Source organism: Callospermophilus lateralis, chromosome 2 (genome assembly GCF_048772815.1).
Source record: "Callospermophilus lateralis isolate mCalLat2 chromosome 2, mCalLat2.hap1, whole genome shotgun sequence".
In the NCBI taxonomy this organism is placed as follows: domain Eukaryota; kingdom Metazoa; phylum Chordata; class Mammalia; order Rodentia; family Sciuridae; genus Callospermophilus; species Callospermophilus lateralis.
Window position 1 is genome coordinate 136,156,544 of NC_135306.1, and position 20,945 is coordinate 136,177,488.

At 34.8% G+C, this 20,945-nt stretch overlaps 1 protein-coding gene across 2 annotated transcripts in view; it reads left to right on the forward strand.

Annotated features, from left to right (window-relative positions):
- The first annotated feature begins 11,634 nt into the window (after positions 1-11,634).
- Nox4 (NADPH oxidase 4) overlaps positions 11,635-20,945 on the forward strand; it is a 159,761-nt gene continuing 150,450 nt past the window's right edge. For both annotated transcript variants that reach the window (XM_076843892.2, XM_076843893.2), the window contains exons 1-2: positions 11,635-11,691; positions 12,300-12,395. In XM_076843892.2, coding sequence (XP_076700007.2) covers positions 11,635-11,691; positions 12,300-12,395 — 153 coding nt within the window. The remainder of the gene's footprint in view (positions 11,692-12,299; positions 12,396-20,945) is intronic.

Consider the following 20,945-nt stretch of genomic DNA (forward strand, 5'->3'; position numbering starts at 1 on the left):
GGATCCAAGGTTCCAAATGAACTGAACCTGTCTACCTCTCTAGTCTCCTTTTGAACCACTTTCTCACTTAGTCTGTGTGTTATTTAAATGCTGGCTTGCTTTCAGCCAACACATTGGGCCAAGATCTTTCTTCTACAACAGGAAATTTGCTCATGCTGTTTCCTTTACTTGGGTGTCCCTTCTGCTATCAGTCTTTGCCAGGCTATTGACCTTCATGGTCTCAGTTTAATCAGAGATGATGTCTTAGCACCTTAGATCAAGATAGGTTTGTTTACTTTATAACTAACAGTATTGCCCACCTCCATGGCAGTATTTCTCATAATTAGGATTATTTAGGGTTATAGCTATTAATGTAGTGTCTGCCTTTTCACTTCACTGTAAGTTCTAGAAGGCTAGGGGTCATCTCTAGAGTAACCATTAATGTCAGGTTTCATCTAACATGATGACTAACACAAAGTATATTCCTCAATTAAAATATGTTGGATGAGATCTTTTTTGTCATATTTATTTATTGGATATCAACTAAGCAAGCCTTATATTTAATTCTAAAGATGTTAAAACATTTCCATATATTTTTAATTTTTAATTTTTTAAAATTTAAACTGATTTTTAAAAAAATAAATGACAGAAGAATGCATTACAATCTTATAATGCATATATAGCACAATTTTTCATATCTTTGGTTGTATATAAAGTATGTTCACATGAATTCATGTTTTCATAACATGTACTTTAGATAATTATGTGTGTTGGTTTAGGCAATTCATACAATCACAAAACTCTAGAGCCAGAAAATACCTTAATGATTTTCAAGCCCATCCTGCTAATCTAATGTATTCATAACTCAAGGCTTAGAAAGATGAAATCACACAGGGCACAATGGTGCATGTCTGTAATCCCAGCCTCTCAGGAAGCAGAGGCAAGAGGATTGTGAGTTCAAAGCCAGCCTTGGCAATTTAATGATGCCCCAAGTAACTAAAGGAGATCCTTTTAAAATGGTGGAAGGAGAACCTCATTGTTATACAAAATACATGTATGAAGATGTGAGAAAAAAAAAAAAAGAATAGTTCTACCTTAGATTAGATTAGGTAGAAAGGAGTGATGGAGAAGTGATGGGAGGGGAAGGGAGAGGATGGGGAGATAGGAAGGATAGTAGAATGAAATAGACATTAGTATTACTGTGTGTATATATGTGAATACATGACCAATGTGATTCTGCAACCTGTATACTCAGAAAAATGAGATATTGTATCCCATGTGATTCAAATGTATGATACGTCAAGGTCATTGTACTGTCATGTGTAACTAATTAAAACAAAATACAAATACAAATAAAATAAAATAAAATATAAAAAACAGTCTGTGGGGGGGCTAAGGTTGTGGTTCAGTAGTAGAGTGCTCGCCTATCATGGGCAAGGCCCTGGGTTCAATCCCCAACACCACACAAAAATAAATAAAGATATTGTGTCCAAATACAACTAAAAAATAAATATTTAAAACAAAACAAAATGAAACAAACAAACAAACAGTCTGGGGATGTTGCTCAGTGGTTAAGTGCCCCTGGATTCAATCCCTGGTATCTAAATAAATAGTTAACAAACAAACAAAGATGAAATCGTTTCTTCAAAGTTAATAAACAGTTTTCTGGCAGAACAAAAATTCACTGAAACCTAGGTCTTCTCACTCCCAGTTCACTGCTTTGTCTAATACATCAGATTGCCTTCCTTATACGGCATTTTAAATTTCATAATCTGATTTTTCAATTATTAAGAAAAACAATACAATATCCAGTACTAATGAGCTGGAGGAAAGAAGTGTAATTTGATAATCAACAGGAAAATTAATGGCAGTTTTTTCTTTTCATTATGTTGAATTTTGTGGTATAGTTATAATACTCCAATGCTCTCCATGAATCTCTTTTGTTTATATTCTGTTAAGAACCTTATTAATGAATATTGCCACTCAGACAATTATCACAAATAGAATTGGATTTATTTTTTACTTAAATTAAGTCTGACTGGGAGAGTTTACTTGAGGACTTATCGCTGTGTGATCTTATAATATTTTTGAGTACTTCTCTGTAATATGGAATTTGCTATTGGAAAATTGGATATGGAACTCTAAAAAAATATGAATAATTTTTAAAATTATCTGACAAAAATACATCTCCACATTTAAAAAGTAGTCTGCTGTTTCTGTTATTTTAAATTTGCTATTAGAATAAATTATTATAATTTTCTAGAATAAAGAGATAATGACTAGATGCATTTCTCTTTCAGATAGAATAGATATATTGAGTAATAATCCATTGCAAAACTTGATAAGAAGACTCAGAGACACTACAACTACAACTAACAGGTAGAAAAAGCAGAATTAATGTTCATTTTCAAATATTTGAATTCTACAACCATTATTATTTTGTTATTGTCATTTCATGAATGACATGACATGAATGACAATTAATGACTAATTAATACAGACAGGTTACCTTGTCAGGCAATTGGATAAGTGTTAGAAATATAAAGACTAAGATATAGCCCCTGACACACCAATACCTTAAGATGTGATGGAAACATTTAGAAAGCTAATATATTTGTTTGTTTTCCTTCTATTATCGATTAAGATTTTCAAAATCTATTTATAAATTTAGAATATAGTCTAAGTTATTGTTATGATTTTGGTGTGAGGTGTCCCTCAAAAAGCTCTTGTGTGAGACAATATAAGGAAGTTTACAGGCAAAATGCTTGAGTTATGAGAGCTTTAATCTGATCAGTGTATTAATCCCCCAGTGGGGATTTACTATGGGAAGACAGGATGTGGCTGGAGGAGGCAGGTCATTAGGGGTATGCCTTGAGCGTAAATATTTTGTGAGCTGAGCTTAGTCTCTCTCTGCTTCCTGGTACCATGTTCTGAGCCACTTTCCTCCACCACACTCTTCTGCCATGATGTTCCGTCTCACCTTGGGCCTGGAGGAAGGGAGTAGGCCATCTGTGGACTGAGACCTCTAAAATTGAGAGCCCCAAATAAAAATTTTCCTTCCTCTAAAATTATTCTCATTAGGTCTTTTGGTTATGGCAGTGAAAGAGCTGACTACAACATTTACTGTAACATTAAAAACTTAAAAAAAATAGTGGATTCACAGAGGTGGTAGTTTTCTCTCCCTCATCGAGGAGCCCATTTACTCTTGGCTGGCAGGGACCTTTGTTGAGGATGTCATCCCAGAAGCTGCTTTCTTCTATCTCTTTGCTTAATATCTCTTATAATCCTTTTTCTCCTGGTAAAAGACAGCACAGTTTTGTTCCAGTACTATGAAGGGGGGAAGAGAAATGAAATATAGGCAATTTCCTTTTTGAGCAATACCACTGGAAAGTTTAGTATATTACTTCCACTAATATTTGATGGTCAACACTTGACCACATGCCCACTCATATCTGCAAGATTAGCTGGGAAATTTGATATTTAGCTGAGAGTTCTACGCTCAGATGAACCACTGAGTAGTCTATTAATAGGTGGACTAGGAGAGAATAAATTACCAAAAACAACTCTCAGTGTGTCATCTTTCTCTTCTAACCATGCAGGTATCTATGCATCCTCTTTTTTTGCCCTCTTTGACACTCGTATCTTCAATAAAACCCACCTAAAATCCCATTCAGCTGCAGCTGAAAATTGAGCACAGAGATTAAATGTAGTCTTTACTATCAAATATGGAAGTGGTTCCTGTTGATTTGGCAACAACTAAACACAAGTTACACTCCTACCCTTGCTCCAATAAGTAAAGCCAGAGTAGAAACAAGACAACTACATTATCTTGTAGAATTATCTTATATCATTATACATTATCTTGTATCAGAAATATTAACCATATAGAAGTTTTTGGTCCATAGGAAGTGTTAAATTCTTGGAGGCAGGAATTGTGAATATGCTTTATCTCATTGGCAGGGTTAATTCTTTTGGTTAACCAAATTCTGGTTCTGCTTTCAGGGAAATTTTTCTTTGTCCCTTATCCCTTACATCTTGACCTTATATCTGAGAAGTTCTTTTCAACTGTGAACATCAGAAGAGGAAAGACAGAGTGTTCTTTCTTTGTTAAAACTCTGGAGGATTAAATATTTTTTGTTATAAGTCCAACTTTACAGGTCCTTATATGTCAGGCTTGTGGTTTTTACATTAATAAAATTCTTTCAAAATCTTGCAGAATTCTTGCCTATTTGCTTATGATTAGTTCTATGTGGAGTAATCATGCTCAAAGCCATCTTTCAGAAAAATCCTTCATAGAACCCATAGACTCTCCATTTCTCTTTATTGTATTTTATTTTTAGTTCATTGCCTCTTAATATCAGTTACCTTTATGCCATCTCAAATTACTGATTGTTATCCTTGGGCTAACTGTGAGAGATAATCTGATATCAGGCTTTTTTGAGATATGGAAACAATTAGTTTTCTCTCCTTATAAGTTTCCCAGTTAATGTAACTTTAATTCATTAAATTGAAGGTGACAGGTAGATAGACTTTCCATTAGTAGAACTTTATTTCTTTCATTTATATTTGCAAATGAGCTGCTTCTTGCCTAACTTTATTTCATGAATTCTGTATTATTTTGTTGGAAGTTCCAAGTAGCAGCCAACATACACCAAAAATCTTACATTAAAAAAATCTTGTTCTTGTTAATATTTCCAAATGGGCTTATGTTTTGGACTGGCCCATCAAGGGGTGTTGCTTTCTAGCTTGTAGTGTTGTCCTATCTACCAATCACCTAATGTGTTCAACTAATGTCATGCATTTCTGTTTGTTTGTTTGTTTGTTTGTTTTTTCATTCTGGAAGTATCTCACTTCAAGGAATCAATTTATGTAATAATAGAATATATGTTAAATCACTGAAACCTAAAATATAGTATTTTGAATAAAGCAGAATCTTACTTCCTTCTCCCATAACAGCAAATAAGTGAGTTATCTAGTTGAGTGACTATGATGCATTCACAAGTTCATACATATCTTCTAACATCTTGTTTCTTTACTCTTTCAGAGTACTGTCTTTACATTCATGCTTCAAGCATATTTCCAGCTTGTGAGAAAGGAGAAAAAGGGAAATCATCTTTGTTGAGAAAGAAGATGATTAAGAGGAGTCGATTTTGAAGAAATAAAAATCAAAAAGATTTTGATATCTCCAACCTCAAATTGTTGGACAGCAGAAAATAAATTTGGCTGAGGGTTAATGTCCCTAGGAATTTGATGAGAAAGAAGATGATTCAGTTCAACATTATATAATTCAAGCTATTTACTTTTTTTTTTTTTTTTTTATTGTTTCTTGTTCCTGAGGCTGTTTCTCCAATGAGTTCTAACCTAAAACCTTTGCCACACTCTAGGCAATTAGAATTGTATTTGATGAGTGCTGAGTTTTTGTTTTGAAAATAAACTAAACTGTTATTTAACCAGACATTTAGTCACTCATTTGTTCTTGAAGTATATTTTTGAGAATTCACTATGTTCTGAGCTGTAGAAAAAAAAGAAAATTTTCTTGTCCTCAAAGAACTCTCAGATCTCAGGCTAGACAAAGAAGCAACCTAGAAAATTCACCAACAAATGCAGCATAATCCCAGAGATGGAGCCTCATACAGCAGATGCAGGCTCACAAAGGAGAGGCTCCTGATTGAGCTGGGAGGGTTCCTGTGGGCCTCTAAGAGGAAGGAATACTTATTCTGGGTTTAGAGACTAAGTAAACATCATCAGACTGAATGTGTCATGAAGCAAGAATAGCATGCATACATGGACTGAGACGAGAGGAAACAGGATATGTTTGGAGAGTAGAAAGAATTAAAGAAGCAATGCAGGTGGGGAGATATCAATGTGAAACAATGATTGGGAGAGAATTTATCTAATTTTGATCCTTTTCCTGGTTGTTTCTTTAACTCAAAACAATCACCAAAAACCTACTCATTGGCTCTGGGAAAGTAAGAATGAACAATAATAGACATGACACTTGCCTTTCGGGCATTCACAACTTATTAAGTGAAAGTTTTAATGCTCTCCTAGACCACTCTCAGTGTGTCATCTTTCTCTTCTAACCATGCAGGTATCCATGCTTTTGTGACTCTCAAAATTTTTCCATTTAACATGCATTCTAATAGTTTGGGCTTAAGGTTTTTTTTGTATGTTCAAAAAGTGAACTGACACTGGAGATGAAGTTGTTTAATTTTAATATTTCACAGCTGTTTGAGGATGCAACCAGAACCATGGAATCGGGTGTTAAAGATATTTCTTGGCTTCCTGGTACACTTCTGTTTATATTTTTTAGAACAATAAAATTCCACAAACATCCAGGAATTCTTCTGTTAATGGTTATGTTCAGGAAATGCCATACAAACAAAAGGACAAATGATATCATAACAACAGACAAGAGAGTCTTGATAATATGGAAATCTCTACACCCTTGGGATGGTTGGGGAGAATTGCCAACCACACTTGTTGTTACCAATCACCAATGATTTGTAGTCTACATCATTAAAATCCAGAATATCTGGAAGTCCTGATTCAACCATAACTACATGGTGGAGAGGAAGGAGTAGAGATATTGTCTCCAGGGAATTTATTATTCATACCATGGTTACCTTGGGTAAGTTAGTTACTCTTCATGTGCCTCACTTAACTTATTTATAAAATTAGAATGAAGGAAAGAATGGCCCAACCATTAGAAGAAATTTGTGATTCAAGCAATAAAAAATAGTGAGAGGTTTGCTGTGAAATGAAAGAAAGAATATGGTGAGTTTCTATAGAAGCTGAAGGTACTTAATATTTCATTTAATTATTTTTTTGTGGATAGTACTTTTGTTGTTGTTGTAACATTTTAAAGTTGCCCCAATTGAAGCAAAATTTCGCCTAGTCCATGTAGATTTCTATTTATTTATATATTTGTAACAGTTCTATTGAGACATCATAGACATAAAATATTGTATATATTTGAAATACATAACCATATTTTGACATATATGTAGGTTGGGAAGTAATCTTTTTAGTATTGAAATTTTATTGTTTTATGAAATCCAGAAATTTGTTTTATGTAAGAAACTCTGAAAAAAGTTCATTTTTACTCATATTTAGTCAAGAAACTTACTCAACATCTTCATTCTGTAGTTCTTACACTACCTTCATTTTTATAAGCCTTATTTTTCAACAAATATCTGGTCCTTGAGGACATTAGAACCTCTCCAACTTCTTCAGTATTTCTCAAGGAGCTGACCTAGACATGAGAGGGCACAGTGGACATTCTTGAGTGACTGAATCAGATGATGGTCTACACTTGTTTTTGTATAGAAATGACAATGAGTCACTGTCTGGACCTTGTCCTCAGACTTGTAAATGGTAAGGCCTTGGACCAATTCTTACCAGTCTCTGGTGGGCCTTTCTTCCTTGCCAAGGTCTTCAGGGACATGGTGCATTTCCTTTATTTCTTTCGTATCCTTGTCACTCTCATCTCCAGGATTCTCTATCCATCAGGCAGTACATGGGGATTGGAATTCCCAGTTTTCTTTCCCCTTTCTGTTCCTAAGAAAGACAAACAGGCATTTTTTCATCTTGCACTTTAATGCTAGTTTCTCCTGATAATCAGACATGGGATAACAAAAATGATAAGTTCAATCAAATTACAAAGGAGAAAAAATCTTACTGAATTCTGCCAGGCACACTTCCTGGTATATAATTTCATGCTCCCTGACAGATGCAATTTAGAAATCCCAATTTTTCATTCCTTAAGGAGAATTTCTTCAAAAGTCCTACTCTAAGGCTGGCATATCCAGTCATAAAAAATAAAAATGACTTAAACTAATTTAATTTAGGTGCATCAATAGGCTAAATAATAGCCACTCCAAGATGTCAGGTCTTAATCCCAGGAACCTATAAATGTTACTTTGTAAGAAAAAAGGAATTTTTTGGAGATGTAATTAAATTAAAGATCTTGACATGAGGAAATTTTCCAGGTGAGCCTATAAACAATCACAGGTGTACCTTCAGAGGAGAGAGACAAAGGGTGTTTTGACATAGATACAGGTAGAAAGTGATATGATCAAGGGTGTAGACATGAGTTATGTGCCACAAATCAAGGAATGCCATTAGCCACCGGAAGCTGAAAAGGTCCAGAAACAAAATCTCCCTTGCCATTTCAGGAAGAGGACTGTCAACATCCTGATTTCAACTCAATACTGATTTCAGACTTCTGGCCATAAGCACTGTGAGAGAATTCACTTCTTATTAATTGGTTGACTGATTGATTTATATTAGGGGCTGAACCAATGGGTACTCTTTCACTGAGCTACATTCCCAAGTTGGTTTCAAACTTGGGATTCTCCTGCCTCAGCCTCCCAAGTAGCTGGGATTGTAGGCATTTAACTCTGTCTGGTAGTTTCCGTTGTTTTAAACCATGAAGTCTGTAGTAATTTTTCATCAAAGTTTCAGGAAACTAATGCAAATGCCCAGTTGTCTCAAGTGAGTATCAAATGACTTGTGGGATAAATGCTACCCATGACAAGGGGTTCTTTCCACAGTTATCCTTTTATGGTAGTTGTTATAAGCAGAACAGACTATTTATTTATTTATTTATCTATTTATTTATTTATTTCTGTGTGTGTGTTTTATTTGAAAATTACATTCGAGAAACTGAAGTTTGAGAAAAGTGCATAAAGAAGGATGATATACTTAACTATGAATCAGTAAATATTATGTAAATTCCTTCTATTGTTAAACTTTGTGTTAAGTCCTGGGATAAAACCTGAATAAGACAGGATGCTTGTCCTTAAGAAGTCTAGTTTATCAGGCAAATTAGAAATGTACACACATAATTAAATTAATATTTGGAAAATGTATTAATGATCATGTATATAGAATAATATACCGAAACATGCACACTTCAAGGATAAGTCTGTGTGTGTGTATGGAGGAGAAATGAGTTGGGAAAAAAAAAGTTATGCTTCCAAGTGAAGACAGAACGAAATGCAGTAAGAGAGCTCAAGGGTTGAACTTTTATCAAAGTTCCCCCAAGCATTTCATATTCTGAAGGACACTATTTATAGAAATTCTTTATTAAGTAATAAATGATGGTCAAGAGTGTCTTCAACTACTAGAGTCAGCATAGAATAATCAGTGTTGTGCTGCAAGCTTAACATTATTTCAGCCAAGAGCAAAAGTTTCTGTCATTTATATTTTTCTTGTGAAGTCTTCATGGCAAATATCAGTTTCATTATGGTATCTGAAAGATTCTGATAAAACTACATAACTCTCTCCCTATTATTTTTGAGAGCAGTCTTTCCTAGTTAGGAAAAAATAGTAACTTTCATTTAACAGTCTGACTTAGAGAAAATTACATTGCAAAGAACATCACTAATGGGTGTTCCGGCATAACACAGAACAGCTCTGTCCCTCAGGGATAGCTTGCTTGTCAGCATACACAGTTTGATCCTGGACTCCTTTTACAAAGTAGCAGAATAATAGTCACAAATAAAATAATCAACATTTATATATAGCTTTCTGTTATTTTTCTAGATTTCACAATAGAATGGTAGTGGGTTGTTTAAGCCTTAAGCAGCCCTGTTTCACTATGTAACAAAAGTTTCTTAATCTCTTACCTTCAGTTTCTTCAGCTTTAATGTGGAGGGACTAACATACAGCTAGAGAACTATCATGACAAGTAAGGGAGATTTCTGATTACTACTTACCAAGGTCAGTGCCTGATACTTTGCAGGTACATATTTAGTGTTGCTTCTATCATTTTTGTCTTTTTTTTTTTTTTTGTCATTATTTTTCTGGAAGTAGCTAAGCTTTTAGAAATTTCTACTATTCAATTGTCTTGATCTTCTCAACGCATTGCAGGAAACTATTTTGCCAACCAATAGCCCTGTCCCCATTTATTAAAATTAAAGTTTTAGTATGTGTTAATTTTGAACTTTATCCAGTAGTGACAGGCTTGGGTTTCTAATTTGCTCCTTTTGTTTATCCTTTAAGAATCACATGGTCCATAAGATCACAGTCTTAATTATAAATATCATTAAATTACTTATAAATTATTATTAAATTGTTGATAAATAATATATTCTCTAATGCTAATATTTGAAGTAGTTTTTAGGATTAGATCATGTATGAAATAGGAAGGTTTCAAATAATCAGATTATTAGAAAGGAAACTGAAATTTAACTTGAACTTGATATGAATTTACTCCAATTTTTCAAACTGAAGGTTGTAAACATTAATCTACTCATTAAATTAAGTATATTACATGGAGTAAGGTCAGTATGATTTTATGAAATTTAGTTTCAATTATATCCCATGGCTAGTGTGATAAAATTAATTTTATAATGAAAAAACAAAAACAAAAACAAAAAAACAAGAACCTGAAAGCCACAAGATTAGGTTACTAGTAGAGAACTTTTTCTGTCATTTGTTAGTTAAATTTGAGAAAGTTTATGTTTTAATGAACTTATTGTGCATCATCAGTCATTCTTTTATATGAATGATTTTTCTCCCTCTTCCCTAATATGGATGCACTGCAGTATAGGATGGGTACCCTGTGTTGGCTTCACATTTTTCTCACTCTTCACTGGGCCTCGGGTACAAGTTTGAGAGGATCCTACTACTAAATAGACCCCCAAACTAGGTAGTAAAACACCTAATTCCTAAGTAGAGTGAATCTGAGTTTCCATAAAGCCCCTGAGAATTAAGACAGTTTTACCTGTTTACCCTCAGGCTCCATTCTTTTTATTCAGCAATGTTTTGAAAGTTTTCCAGTAAGATAGGGGAGGCTGTGTAATGAAGGAACAGGTAGTGGGAGGCTTCTTTGTTGGAGGGGCCCTTTGTTCTGAGGCAGGATAAGTAGCCTGAGAAGGGGGAGGTTGAAACTCAGAAAACTATTTCAAGTTCAAACTTCTTTACTGAGCCTCTTTGAGTTAAACTTTTTTGGAGGGGGAAAACAACCAGTCCAAAACTAGGTGTGTGTGTTTTGTTCCTGTGGTGAGTGTGCCGCATTTGTGATGTGTATGGGGCATGTGTGGGGAGTGTATGGCGTGTGTGGTGTGTGGGGGGTATTGTGTGAATATGTGAGTGTGTGTGTGGTGTGCGTGGTATGTGTGTGTGTGTGTGTGTGTGGTGTGTGAGTGTGGTGCTGGGTGTGTATGAGTGTGTGTACTGTGTGTGTGTGTGATTCTGATTGTGTATGTGTGTGGGGGCTGAGTGTGTGTGTGTGTGCACGCGGGCGCCAGGGTGTAGCGAGTGTCCCCACTTTTAGCATGACTATCAGGCTCCACTTCTTGGTTGGTATTTCGGCACTGGGCAGACTGAGCCTGCAACTGCGGGGGACGCCTCCAAGTTCCACCCGGGACATCCTGAATAGCAGCAGCCACAACAGCAGACTGAGCGCAGACAAAGGGGCTGGCGCGAGCGCAGACGGTGCGGCCGCCGGGGCAGCGGGCCGGGCGGGTGGGAGCGGGCGCACACCCCGCCCGGGCTGGCTCGGCGCCGGGCCCGGACTTCACTCAGTCTTTGACCCTCGGTTCTCCCGCCCCACCGCGGGCCGCACCGCAGTAACCGCTGTCCCCGCAGTCGCTTGCTCCTTTTCGGGGCCGCAGGCAAAGAGCGCAGCACGGTGGGGCCTGCGGCATGGCTGTGTCCTGGAGGAGCTGGCTGGCCAACGAAGGGGTTAAACACCTCTGCCTGGTAGGATGGCGGGCCGGGCGCTCGCGTTCGGTCTCTCCCGCAGCTAGTTTGATTCATTCTCTGAGCGTGGGCGGGTGGGAAGTTGGAAGTGGAAGTTAGATTCGAACAGTTTCAACTAACAAAACTTTACAATGTTAAAACCTGGAGATGATAAGGACCCCTCCCCCAACCCCCATGCATGGGAACTTTCCTACACACTGATGAGCGGATGTGAAGGAGGGGAGAAGCGATTACTTTAAGTGAACACAGCTTTCTCTTAACCCTTTAAACATGTTTGCCCCATTGTTTTTTTTCCTGAGGTTGCTTGCGTTTTACTTAGGACATGGTGATCATGGTGATGTCACTAATTTCTTAATCTTATTTTGTATTTCAAAGATCATTTAGCCGACCCGTTTACCACCCAAAGCTTATCTCAGGTGAAGGGCCTGGGTCCAGATTTATTTATGAGCGCTTTTCAACTTTCTGACCAATTAAGAAAGTCTTCTGCAATTTTTCATTGAGATTGCATTGAAAACTCTGTGTCCAAACAATGGACTTGTGGTTTCATTCATCAAGTGATGCCTTTTTAAAAATTTTGTTTTTTCTCTTCCTTTGTCTGATTGGTTTAGCTCATTTGGCTGTCTCTGAATGTCCTGCTTTTCTGGAAAACCTTCCTGCTGTACAACCAAGGACCAGAGTATCACTACCTCCACCAGATGCTGGGTGTAAGTGGGACTTGTGTGACCGGGTGCAGTGGCTTTAATTCAGCAGAACTTGGTCAGTTCTTACATTTATCAAAGAAACCTTTGTCGTACACTTTGAAAAAGTTGTTGATCTCTAAAGTGGTCAAATTTCTTGATTTATCTTTCACACTTGTCTAGAATAGACTCTTTTTAAGAACCAAAGGTATTATCTGCTAAAGTGAAATGAATGAATCTGCCAGAGGCTATTAGAGCCTGAGAAGGGTTGCTACTTTTTGCAAGCTGCAAAATGCCCTGAAGGATTTTCTGTACTAGGAGAACCAACTGATGACAGGCTTTTAGTTTGCACTTATCAAGGCTTTCATCCTGCCCATAAGCTTATCCAGAGGATTTCTGCACTGTTTCTTTTACTGACAGTTTTCACAAAGTATGTGTCTAATGAGGGTATTCTTTCTGTGTAGTTATCAGCTGCTGGCTTTGAGTTAGTGGTTGATCATGGCTCTAGAATACTGGTCTAATATGAGGATAATATTGTGCAAAACTTTGCTCTGATTTATTCACTTTGAAATTTTTTCCTTTCCCTTTTCTGTTTCTGATCTCATTATTCCTTCTTATCCTCTTCCTACCTAACCTTTTAACAAAAGACAGTGTCACTGATGACATCTTACTTTGTATAAGGAGACTCTATTTTCTAAGCAACAAGCAAAAATTATAAAATATATTGCAAGGTCTTAGGTCCCTTGAACCTAAGATTTTGTCATTCCTTCTCATTGAGGAAGAAAACACATTCAAAAGAGAAAATGTATCACTTTGTTTTTCATAATTTCATTGCAATTTTAATATTAGTTCAATGAATTCTGTGAAACCAGCTCTCCCTTTCATGTTTTGCATGTACAGACTTTACTTTTTAATCCTAGCATCTCAATGATTGGCAAGTGTTAAGTCTGCAATAAGTTGCACCTGAATTAATGATTGATATTTTTGTTGTGTAACCAAAGTACAATTTTTCATAATCTATTGCCACACTATCTTTTTAAAGCTTAATGCCTGGGTTTTTAGCTAATGGGTTAAGAGAGTCTCAAAAACAAACTCATTTTATTAGAAATTCTAAAATCTGAACAATTCTTTCTTTCTTTTATTCAACAATGTAGAAACTATCCTGAAACCTATGCTTTTCAAATGCATGCATGAAGAGTAAAGCCCCATCCCTCAAGTTGCTTGCAATCTAATGGAAAACCAACAAGTAAATAATTATAATTCAATAAACAAGAAATCTTCTGTACTAAAACATAAGCTCTGCTAGCCTTTCCTTATGTTGTTTCCTGGAAATTTGTTATTTGATGTGAATTAATGAGCAGGAGGTTTTCCAGTGGGAAATTTATTACATAACTTGTTGAGCAACATGGAGAAAACTCTTGAGAGTAAAATTTGTTCTGGATTAAGAGGGTATTTGTGGCAATATAAAATATTAAGAATTGGAGAGTTATTGCAATAACTTGAAAAGACATAACTGCACTTTGGATTTGAACTCTGTGACCCAGCATAAGCCAAAACAATAATTTAAAAGGAAACCAAATATGTTGGAAACCAAAAATTTTTGTAAACCAATTTTTGTCAACATGGATCCTGTGTAACTTTAAATACATGTTAGTGATAGGTCTGATAAAATTCAACATATATACATGCATGTGTGTGCATGTGTGCACCCTCACAGCCAAATAAATTTTAATATTTAATTTCAAATTATGTCTATTTTATTTTTAAAAAAAGTTTCCCACATTTTTATTGGTGTATTATAGTTGTATATATTGATGGGATTTGTTGTTATCTATTCATATGTGCACCCTATATAACAATATAATTTGCCAATATCATTCCTTAGCACTTCCTTCTTCCCTCCCCACCTTCCACCCCTGGGTCCCTTTCCTTGACTGATCTCCTTTTGATTTTTAGGAGATCCACTCCTACCTTTTTTTTTTTTTTTCTTCTTTATCCTCTCTAGTTTCTGCATATGAGAGAAAGCATGACACTTGACCTTGTGAGTTTGACTTATTTTGCTTGACGTGGTGGTCTGCAAGTGCCGTAATTTTATTTTTCTTTATGACAGCCCAATAAAATTTTAAAACATTTCAAAATATGCTGCATCTCTTTACTTCCACTCCACTTGGTGCTTTTGTTTAAATGATACCAACAAGTTAGGAAGGTTCAAGAACTGCTGGCATATAGTAGGGGTTCAATAAACACTGATCAAGTGAATGAAGGAAGAGAGTGATAAAATGAACAAATGGAAGACTAGGAGCAAGGAGGGCAATGGGAAGACTGATAGGTCATTGTGAGTTAGTTTTCAAAAAACTGAGCTGATTTTTAAACCATCTAGTAAGAATTTAGCATTTTACCAAGAGTTCTTATGGAAAGGAAAAATAATCTATGACTTCTAAATGTCTCCCCAGAAATTATAATTTTTTTTCATTAATGTATCTAAACTTTTTGAAGTAGTCATTTTAAAACTATATGGTTCTTTTTAGTGAAAAAGTAACCCCTATAGTTTTGGTCTTAACTTCATGGAGGAATAATTTTATTTGTCCTAGGCATAACTTTTCTAATATTGTGATGGTTGTGATATAGTTTCATAGAATAAGAATTTGCAGATGCTTTTCAAAATGCAATACACACACACATACATATATACATATACATAGACATATATATATATATATATATATATAGTATAATAATACATAATAATAATGAGTTACAATTATTTTTAAGTAAATATTGCTGATGTCTGTGTTTTACAGCTTTAATGACTAAATATTATTAATGTCTTACAGCAGTGCATATTAGACCTTATCAAGTAGTCAGACTTAAAATGATAGAATTGTAGAAATACTAAAGGGGACATAAGTATTCTGATTTTATTAATCACTTTTAGGTGAATTTTAGGTTCTCACGATACTATTTATGGAAATCAATTTGATTGTACCACTTTAAAACACAGATGGAAACAGTATATTCATTTGCTGAGAAATTTGATAATAGCACTGAATATAACGCTTGCTGCCATTCACCTGTAAAATGTACCTATAATAGTAACATTACTATGGTATTATGGGCTACAAGGATCCACAGAACATATCTTGTTTGTAGGAAAATACAGACATTGAGAAGTGTTGGCAAAGATCTCTTATTTGTATTGAAAACAATTATTATTCAACTCTTTATTTATACATATGATATGCCAGACACTTTACAAATATTTTGTTTTAGCTTGGAAGCGATGCTGTGCACTTTACATTTGAGGATATACAGACCTAGGAAGCTGTGTGACTTGTTCTAAGGTCTGATGGTTACTGTCAGAAGTAGACTTTGAATGAAGTCCTTTCTTACCTCTTTGCTTTTCCCTCATAATACATATTTTTCTAAACTATTTCTCTTGCCCATCTCAAGAATGTAAACCACTGGTTAATAGTATTCTTTATCCATACTGCCCAGTAGAAATACAATGCAAGACAAAATAAGAAGAAGACAGAGTCATTAATTCTAAAAATAAATTAAACCCAACATATCTAAAACATTATCGCTTTAACAGGTAGTCATTACTAAAGAAATTAATGAGATACTTTACATGATTCTTTCTTATTAAATACTTGAAATTTATACTCAGGAAAGTTATAATTCAACCACCTTACCTGCATTTAGGCTTCATAAAGTTTACAGTCAGAATTTTATCTAATAACACAAATGTGTATCAACTTTAAAATTTAAGTTTTTTGGAATCAGATGCAGTGGCATGTGCCTGTAGTCCCAGCTGAGGCAGGAGAATCACTTGAGCCCAGGAGTCCAAGATCAGAATGGGAAACAGAGTGAGAAACTATCCTCCTTAACCACCCTCCCCGCCCCCCCAATTTTTTTTTTTAATTAATAAAATTAAACTAAACATTTAGTTCCTTTATAATGATAGACACATTTCACATACTGAATGGCCATGTATGGTCAGTGGCTTCCATTTTTGGCAGTTCAAGTACAAACTGTGGGGAGATTTATTCTTACTCTTGGCCACAATGCTTACTATTTTGCTTCAAAGCAAACAACTAGCCAGCTAAGTAGCCCAATAAAAAAATACATTATGTTATGGCTAGTTGTTTTTTTTTTTTTCTCCTCCTCTATAAATAAGAGTTGATATTGGAAGGGTGGTTGTGGACTTTAATTATTGGCATGAACTATAAAAATCTCTGTCTTCTGCCTTGTCTTCTGAACTTTCTGGTGTTGGCAATTTTTAAGAATGAAGGGGAAATATTTAATTCTCAGAACAAGAGTGTTCATTACTATTTCTATATGACTGTTCTTATACCACAATTAAAGATTAAAAATTACTTTAGAATTGAAAGGGAAAATAAGACCTATAGTGCTAGAAGATAAAATAAAGGAGAGATAAATATGTTTTAGTAGTTTTTTTCTTCTTTTTTAATGATCTTTTCCAGACTGGCCTTTTACAGACTGAGAGCAGCATGGTCATGGCTGGTTTACGCCTGAGTTAATATGCTAATCTGATTGTGTACTTCCTAGGAGATGTTTAATTATGACATGCTGTGAGTTTGGAATCTTAAAATTGGATAAGAAGAAAAGTCTTGAGGGGAAACCAAAACAAAACAAATACCCAAGCAAACAAAAAAATTGAACCGACCTCATGCACTCTTCCATTGCAGCTCTTTAAATAAAGGACACCTTGGATTGCTTAAGATAAATAAGTTTTGATTTATTTATCTTAAGAAATGGAAATACAGTTACTTTTTATTCTAATAGAAAATGCTAATGTCTTGTTAGCAAACCTAAGACATTTAATTTTTCCATTAAAAAATATGGTGGCATTCTAACTCAAAAATCAAGCACTCATATTCATGTTACCCATTTTTGAAATATATTTTGACATTTTTATAACTAGAGTATTATGTAATTGATATAAACATTTTAACTTTGGAAAAGAATGAATTTTGTGGTACCAGGTACGTGTGCCTTAGTTTCTTGGTTTTACATTTTTTTTCTCTCCAAACTAACATTTGTATATGGACTATTCAATTTTAACCTATTCTCATAGTTTTAAGATGAGAATTAAAAATTCTTTGCTTTTTCCTCACATGTTTTTTTTTTTTTTTTTTTTTTCCTACCTGCTGTATGGACATGAAACTTTTTTCCTTTGGAAATCCTTTTTTGAGATGTCTATGTTATTTGAGAGAAAGTTATGAGCATTTAGTTTTTTTCTAACTTTCTAGTGAAACACCAGGATGATGTTTCTTTGGTCAATCGTTATTCTTTAGAAACATTAACTAATTTACCCTCTTATGAGTCCTAGAAGTGTATCATAACATTGTACAGAGACAGAAGTCTGATGTCATGTGAACTGCTTAAGGTTGAAGATTAGAATTTCTAGGCGAATGAACCTAGGATTTTAAGTCACTGTTGGTTTCACAGCTGGTCTGGGCAGCTTTAATTCTGCTGAGAAGGAAGGAATACATGCCTCTTGTGAATTTCTGAACAAGGCTTGATCATTAACTCTTTCCTTTTATTGCACAGAATATAAAAGTCACTAGCCAGAATTAGCCAGGCACACATTGTGGTTTCTATTCAGGGGATATTTTAAACTGTTATTTTTGTTCATTTTTTTTTCTTAGTCTTTGCTAATTGAGCCAGGTGTTTTTCTGTTTATTGACAGGTGAGGTGGGTTTTAATACTTTGATGAAATCACAGTATATTTATCAATTTACAGTTGATAGCAATCCACAGAGTTTTAGACTTGGGAGTTTTGGTATCTTTAGAGTTCATTTTTATTTTTCAAAATAGAAAAATAAGATTGAAGTTATTTTCTCACTATCACTCACTGAATTAGTGATTTGTTTACTATTTGGTCTATTGATTCTGTCTAAACCCCATGAAAAGTGGACCACTAGCTTTTTTTTAATGTGAAATGATATTTTAAAATGATCAGCAAGTTAAGAATTTAAGGAAAATTATTAATTTCCCTCAATAAAAATATATTTTCAACATAATAAAGGTTTTTTTTTTTTTTGAAGTTTTTATTTCCCTTAGATAAATTGTGAAGGAACTGCAAGACATTTTTACTTAGTTTTTGATCTATTCATTTGTTTATTTATTTTTGATACTGGGGATTGAAGAGATAGTTAACCACTTAGTCATGTCCCTGGTCCTTTTTTATATTTTTATTTAGAGACAGGGTCTTGCTGAATTGCTTAGGGCCTCTCTAATTTGCAGAGTCTGCCTTTGAACCTCCTGGCTCAGCCTCCTGAGCTGCTGGGATTACACTGAGCTACTGGGATTACAGGTGTGTGCTAACACACCCAGCCTATTTAGATCATTTCTGATTTCACTGTATTTATCAGCATTTGGGGGCTCAATATTTGATCTCTTTGTTTTCCGCCTAGTGTGTAATTCTCTTTTATCAATACCATTCCAAACAGCATATATTGGCAGCTGAAATGAATTTCAGGCATTTTAAAATCACTTCCTTCATTTTGATATGAATAACATTAATGCTAATTGCAGACTGCATCAGTGAGGATTAAGTATAAGGCATTATTCTAAGAGCTTTGCATTGATTAATTTACTTAATTGTGTGTGTGTGTGTGTGTGTGTGTGTGTGTGTGTGTGTGTGTGGTGCTGGGGACTGAACCCAGGGCCTTGTGCATGCAATCCTTAATCTTTTTATCTAACGTATGGAATAGATGATTTTGATTTTTTATTTTGCAACTGAGAAACTGAATTTGAGAGGGAGGTTCTATAACTTGCTAGTGAGTGACAGAGGCAGGAATCTAGCCTAAGGCCCTGGATCTAGAGTTTATATTCTTTTATTTTTTAATTTTACAAAAATTGTATAAATTTACTGTATTCAACATGATGTTTTGACATATATAAATATTATAAAATGACTGAATGGAGCTAATCAACATATACATTAATTACTTCACATACTTTTTAAATTTTTTTTTGGTAGTAAAACACCTAAAATCTTCAATTTTCAAGAATGTGACATTTTTATTTTATAGTCACCATAATGTACAATAGATCTCTTGAATTTATTTCTCCTAATTCAAATTTTGCATTCTTTGACTATTATCCCCCACTTTACCCTACCTCTGCAACCACTGGTAACCACCATTGTGCTCTCTTCTTCTAAGAATTCAACTTTGTTAGGTTCCACATATTAGGTGAGATGATGTTGTATTTGTCTTTCTGTGCCTGGCTTATTTTTCTTAACATCATGATGCCTTCCAGTTTCATCCATGTCAGTGTAAGTGGCAGGATTTCCTTCTTTTTAAAGATAGAAAAGTATTTCATTGTGTGCATATAAACCATAGTTTCTTCATCCATGCATCCATTGACAGAATTTTTATTCTGAATCATTGTGTTCTTTTGCCTCTATGCAACATAAATATTGAGTTGAATCATATAGAATGCCTTTTGATAGAACAGAACAATCAAATATTAGCAGTTTTATACGATTCAAATAACAACTTTTACTATTTATTGATCACACACTATGTACCTGATGCACTTCATGGCTCTTTATTTTTATAAGCTCCTTTAATCCTTATATTTAATTAAATCCTTATAACCACTCTGAGGATAGAAATTATCACTTTTTATAGAATTGAGAAAGTGATTCTCAGCAGATAGATAACTTTCCCCAGCTTGTACAGCTAAATGGAGGAGTCCAGTTTGAGCCCACATCTGCTTGACACTGAACACATGCCCTCAATCATCCTGCTGTACCATGTGAGGTTCTTCAACAGTGTTAAAACCTGGAATTCTCTACTTTTGTCAAGTTATTATGTGTCGTAACACAATGGTCCGGCATGTGACTATGTGTAGTCTGTATGTTTGTGAGGTTGCTTTAGTATATCCTAATAAGTACTTGATTAGACATAAAGGTAAGAATATAATACATGGATTGTTTTTAAATCCAAGTAAGAACATGTATCTCAATTTCTTTCTACTATATTAGTTTGCCAGGACTGCCACAGCAAAATACTACAGACTAGATGGCTTAAACGAAAGAAATTTGTTTCTGCACAGTTTTGGAGGCTAGAAGTTAAGGCTCAAGTTGTCAGTGGGGTTTGTTCCTTTCATAGACCTCTCTCTTTGGCTTATACATGGCTCTCTTCTTCCTTTGTCTTCACATGACCTTCATTCTGTGTGCATCTGTTTCCTAATCTCTTCTTTTAAGGACAATTAAAGTAGGATTAGGACCCATTCCAAGTATATCATTTAATCTTAATTGCCACTTTAAAGACTATCTCCAAATACAGTCACATTCTGAAGTATTGTACATCAGGACTTCAATATATGACTTTTGTTTTTTATGTTTTAATTTGTTCTAATTATACATGACAGTAGAATGCATTTTGACACATTAACATGTTTCTTAGTTTTCCTCTGGAAGTTAAGCATGAGTTTTGACAAATTAATTTGAGATTAATGTAGTTCTTTTTTCCTCAGTTGTAGAATCCCAGCTGAGCAGTAACATTCCAGAATGACATTGCATAAAATCCCTTCTCAGGC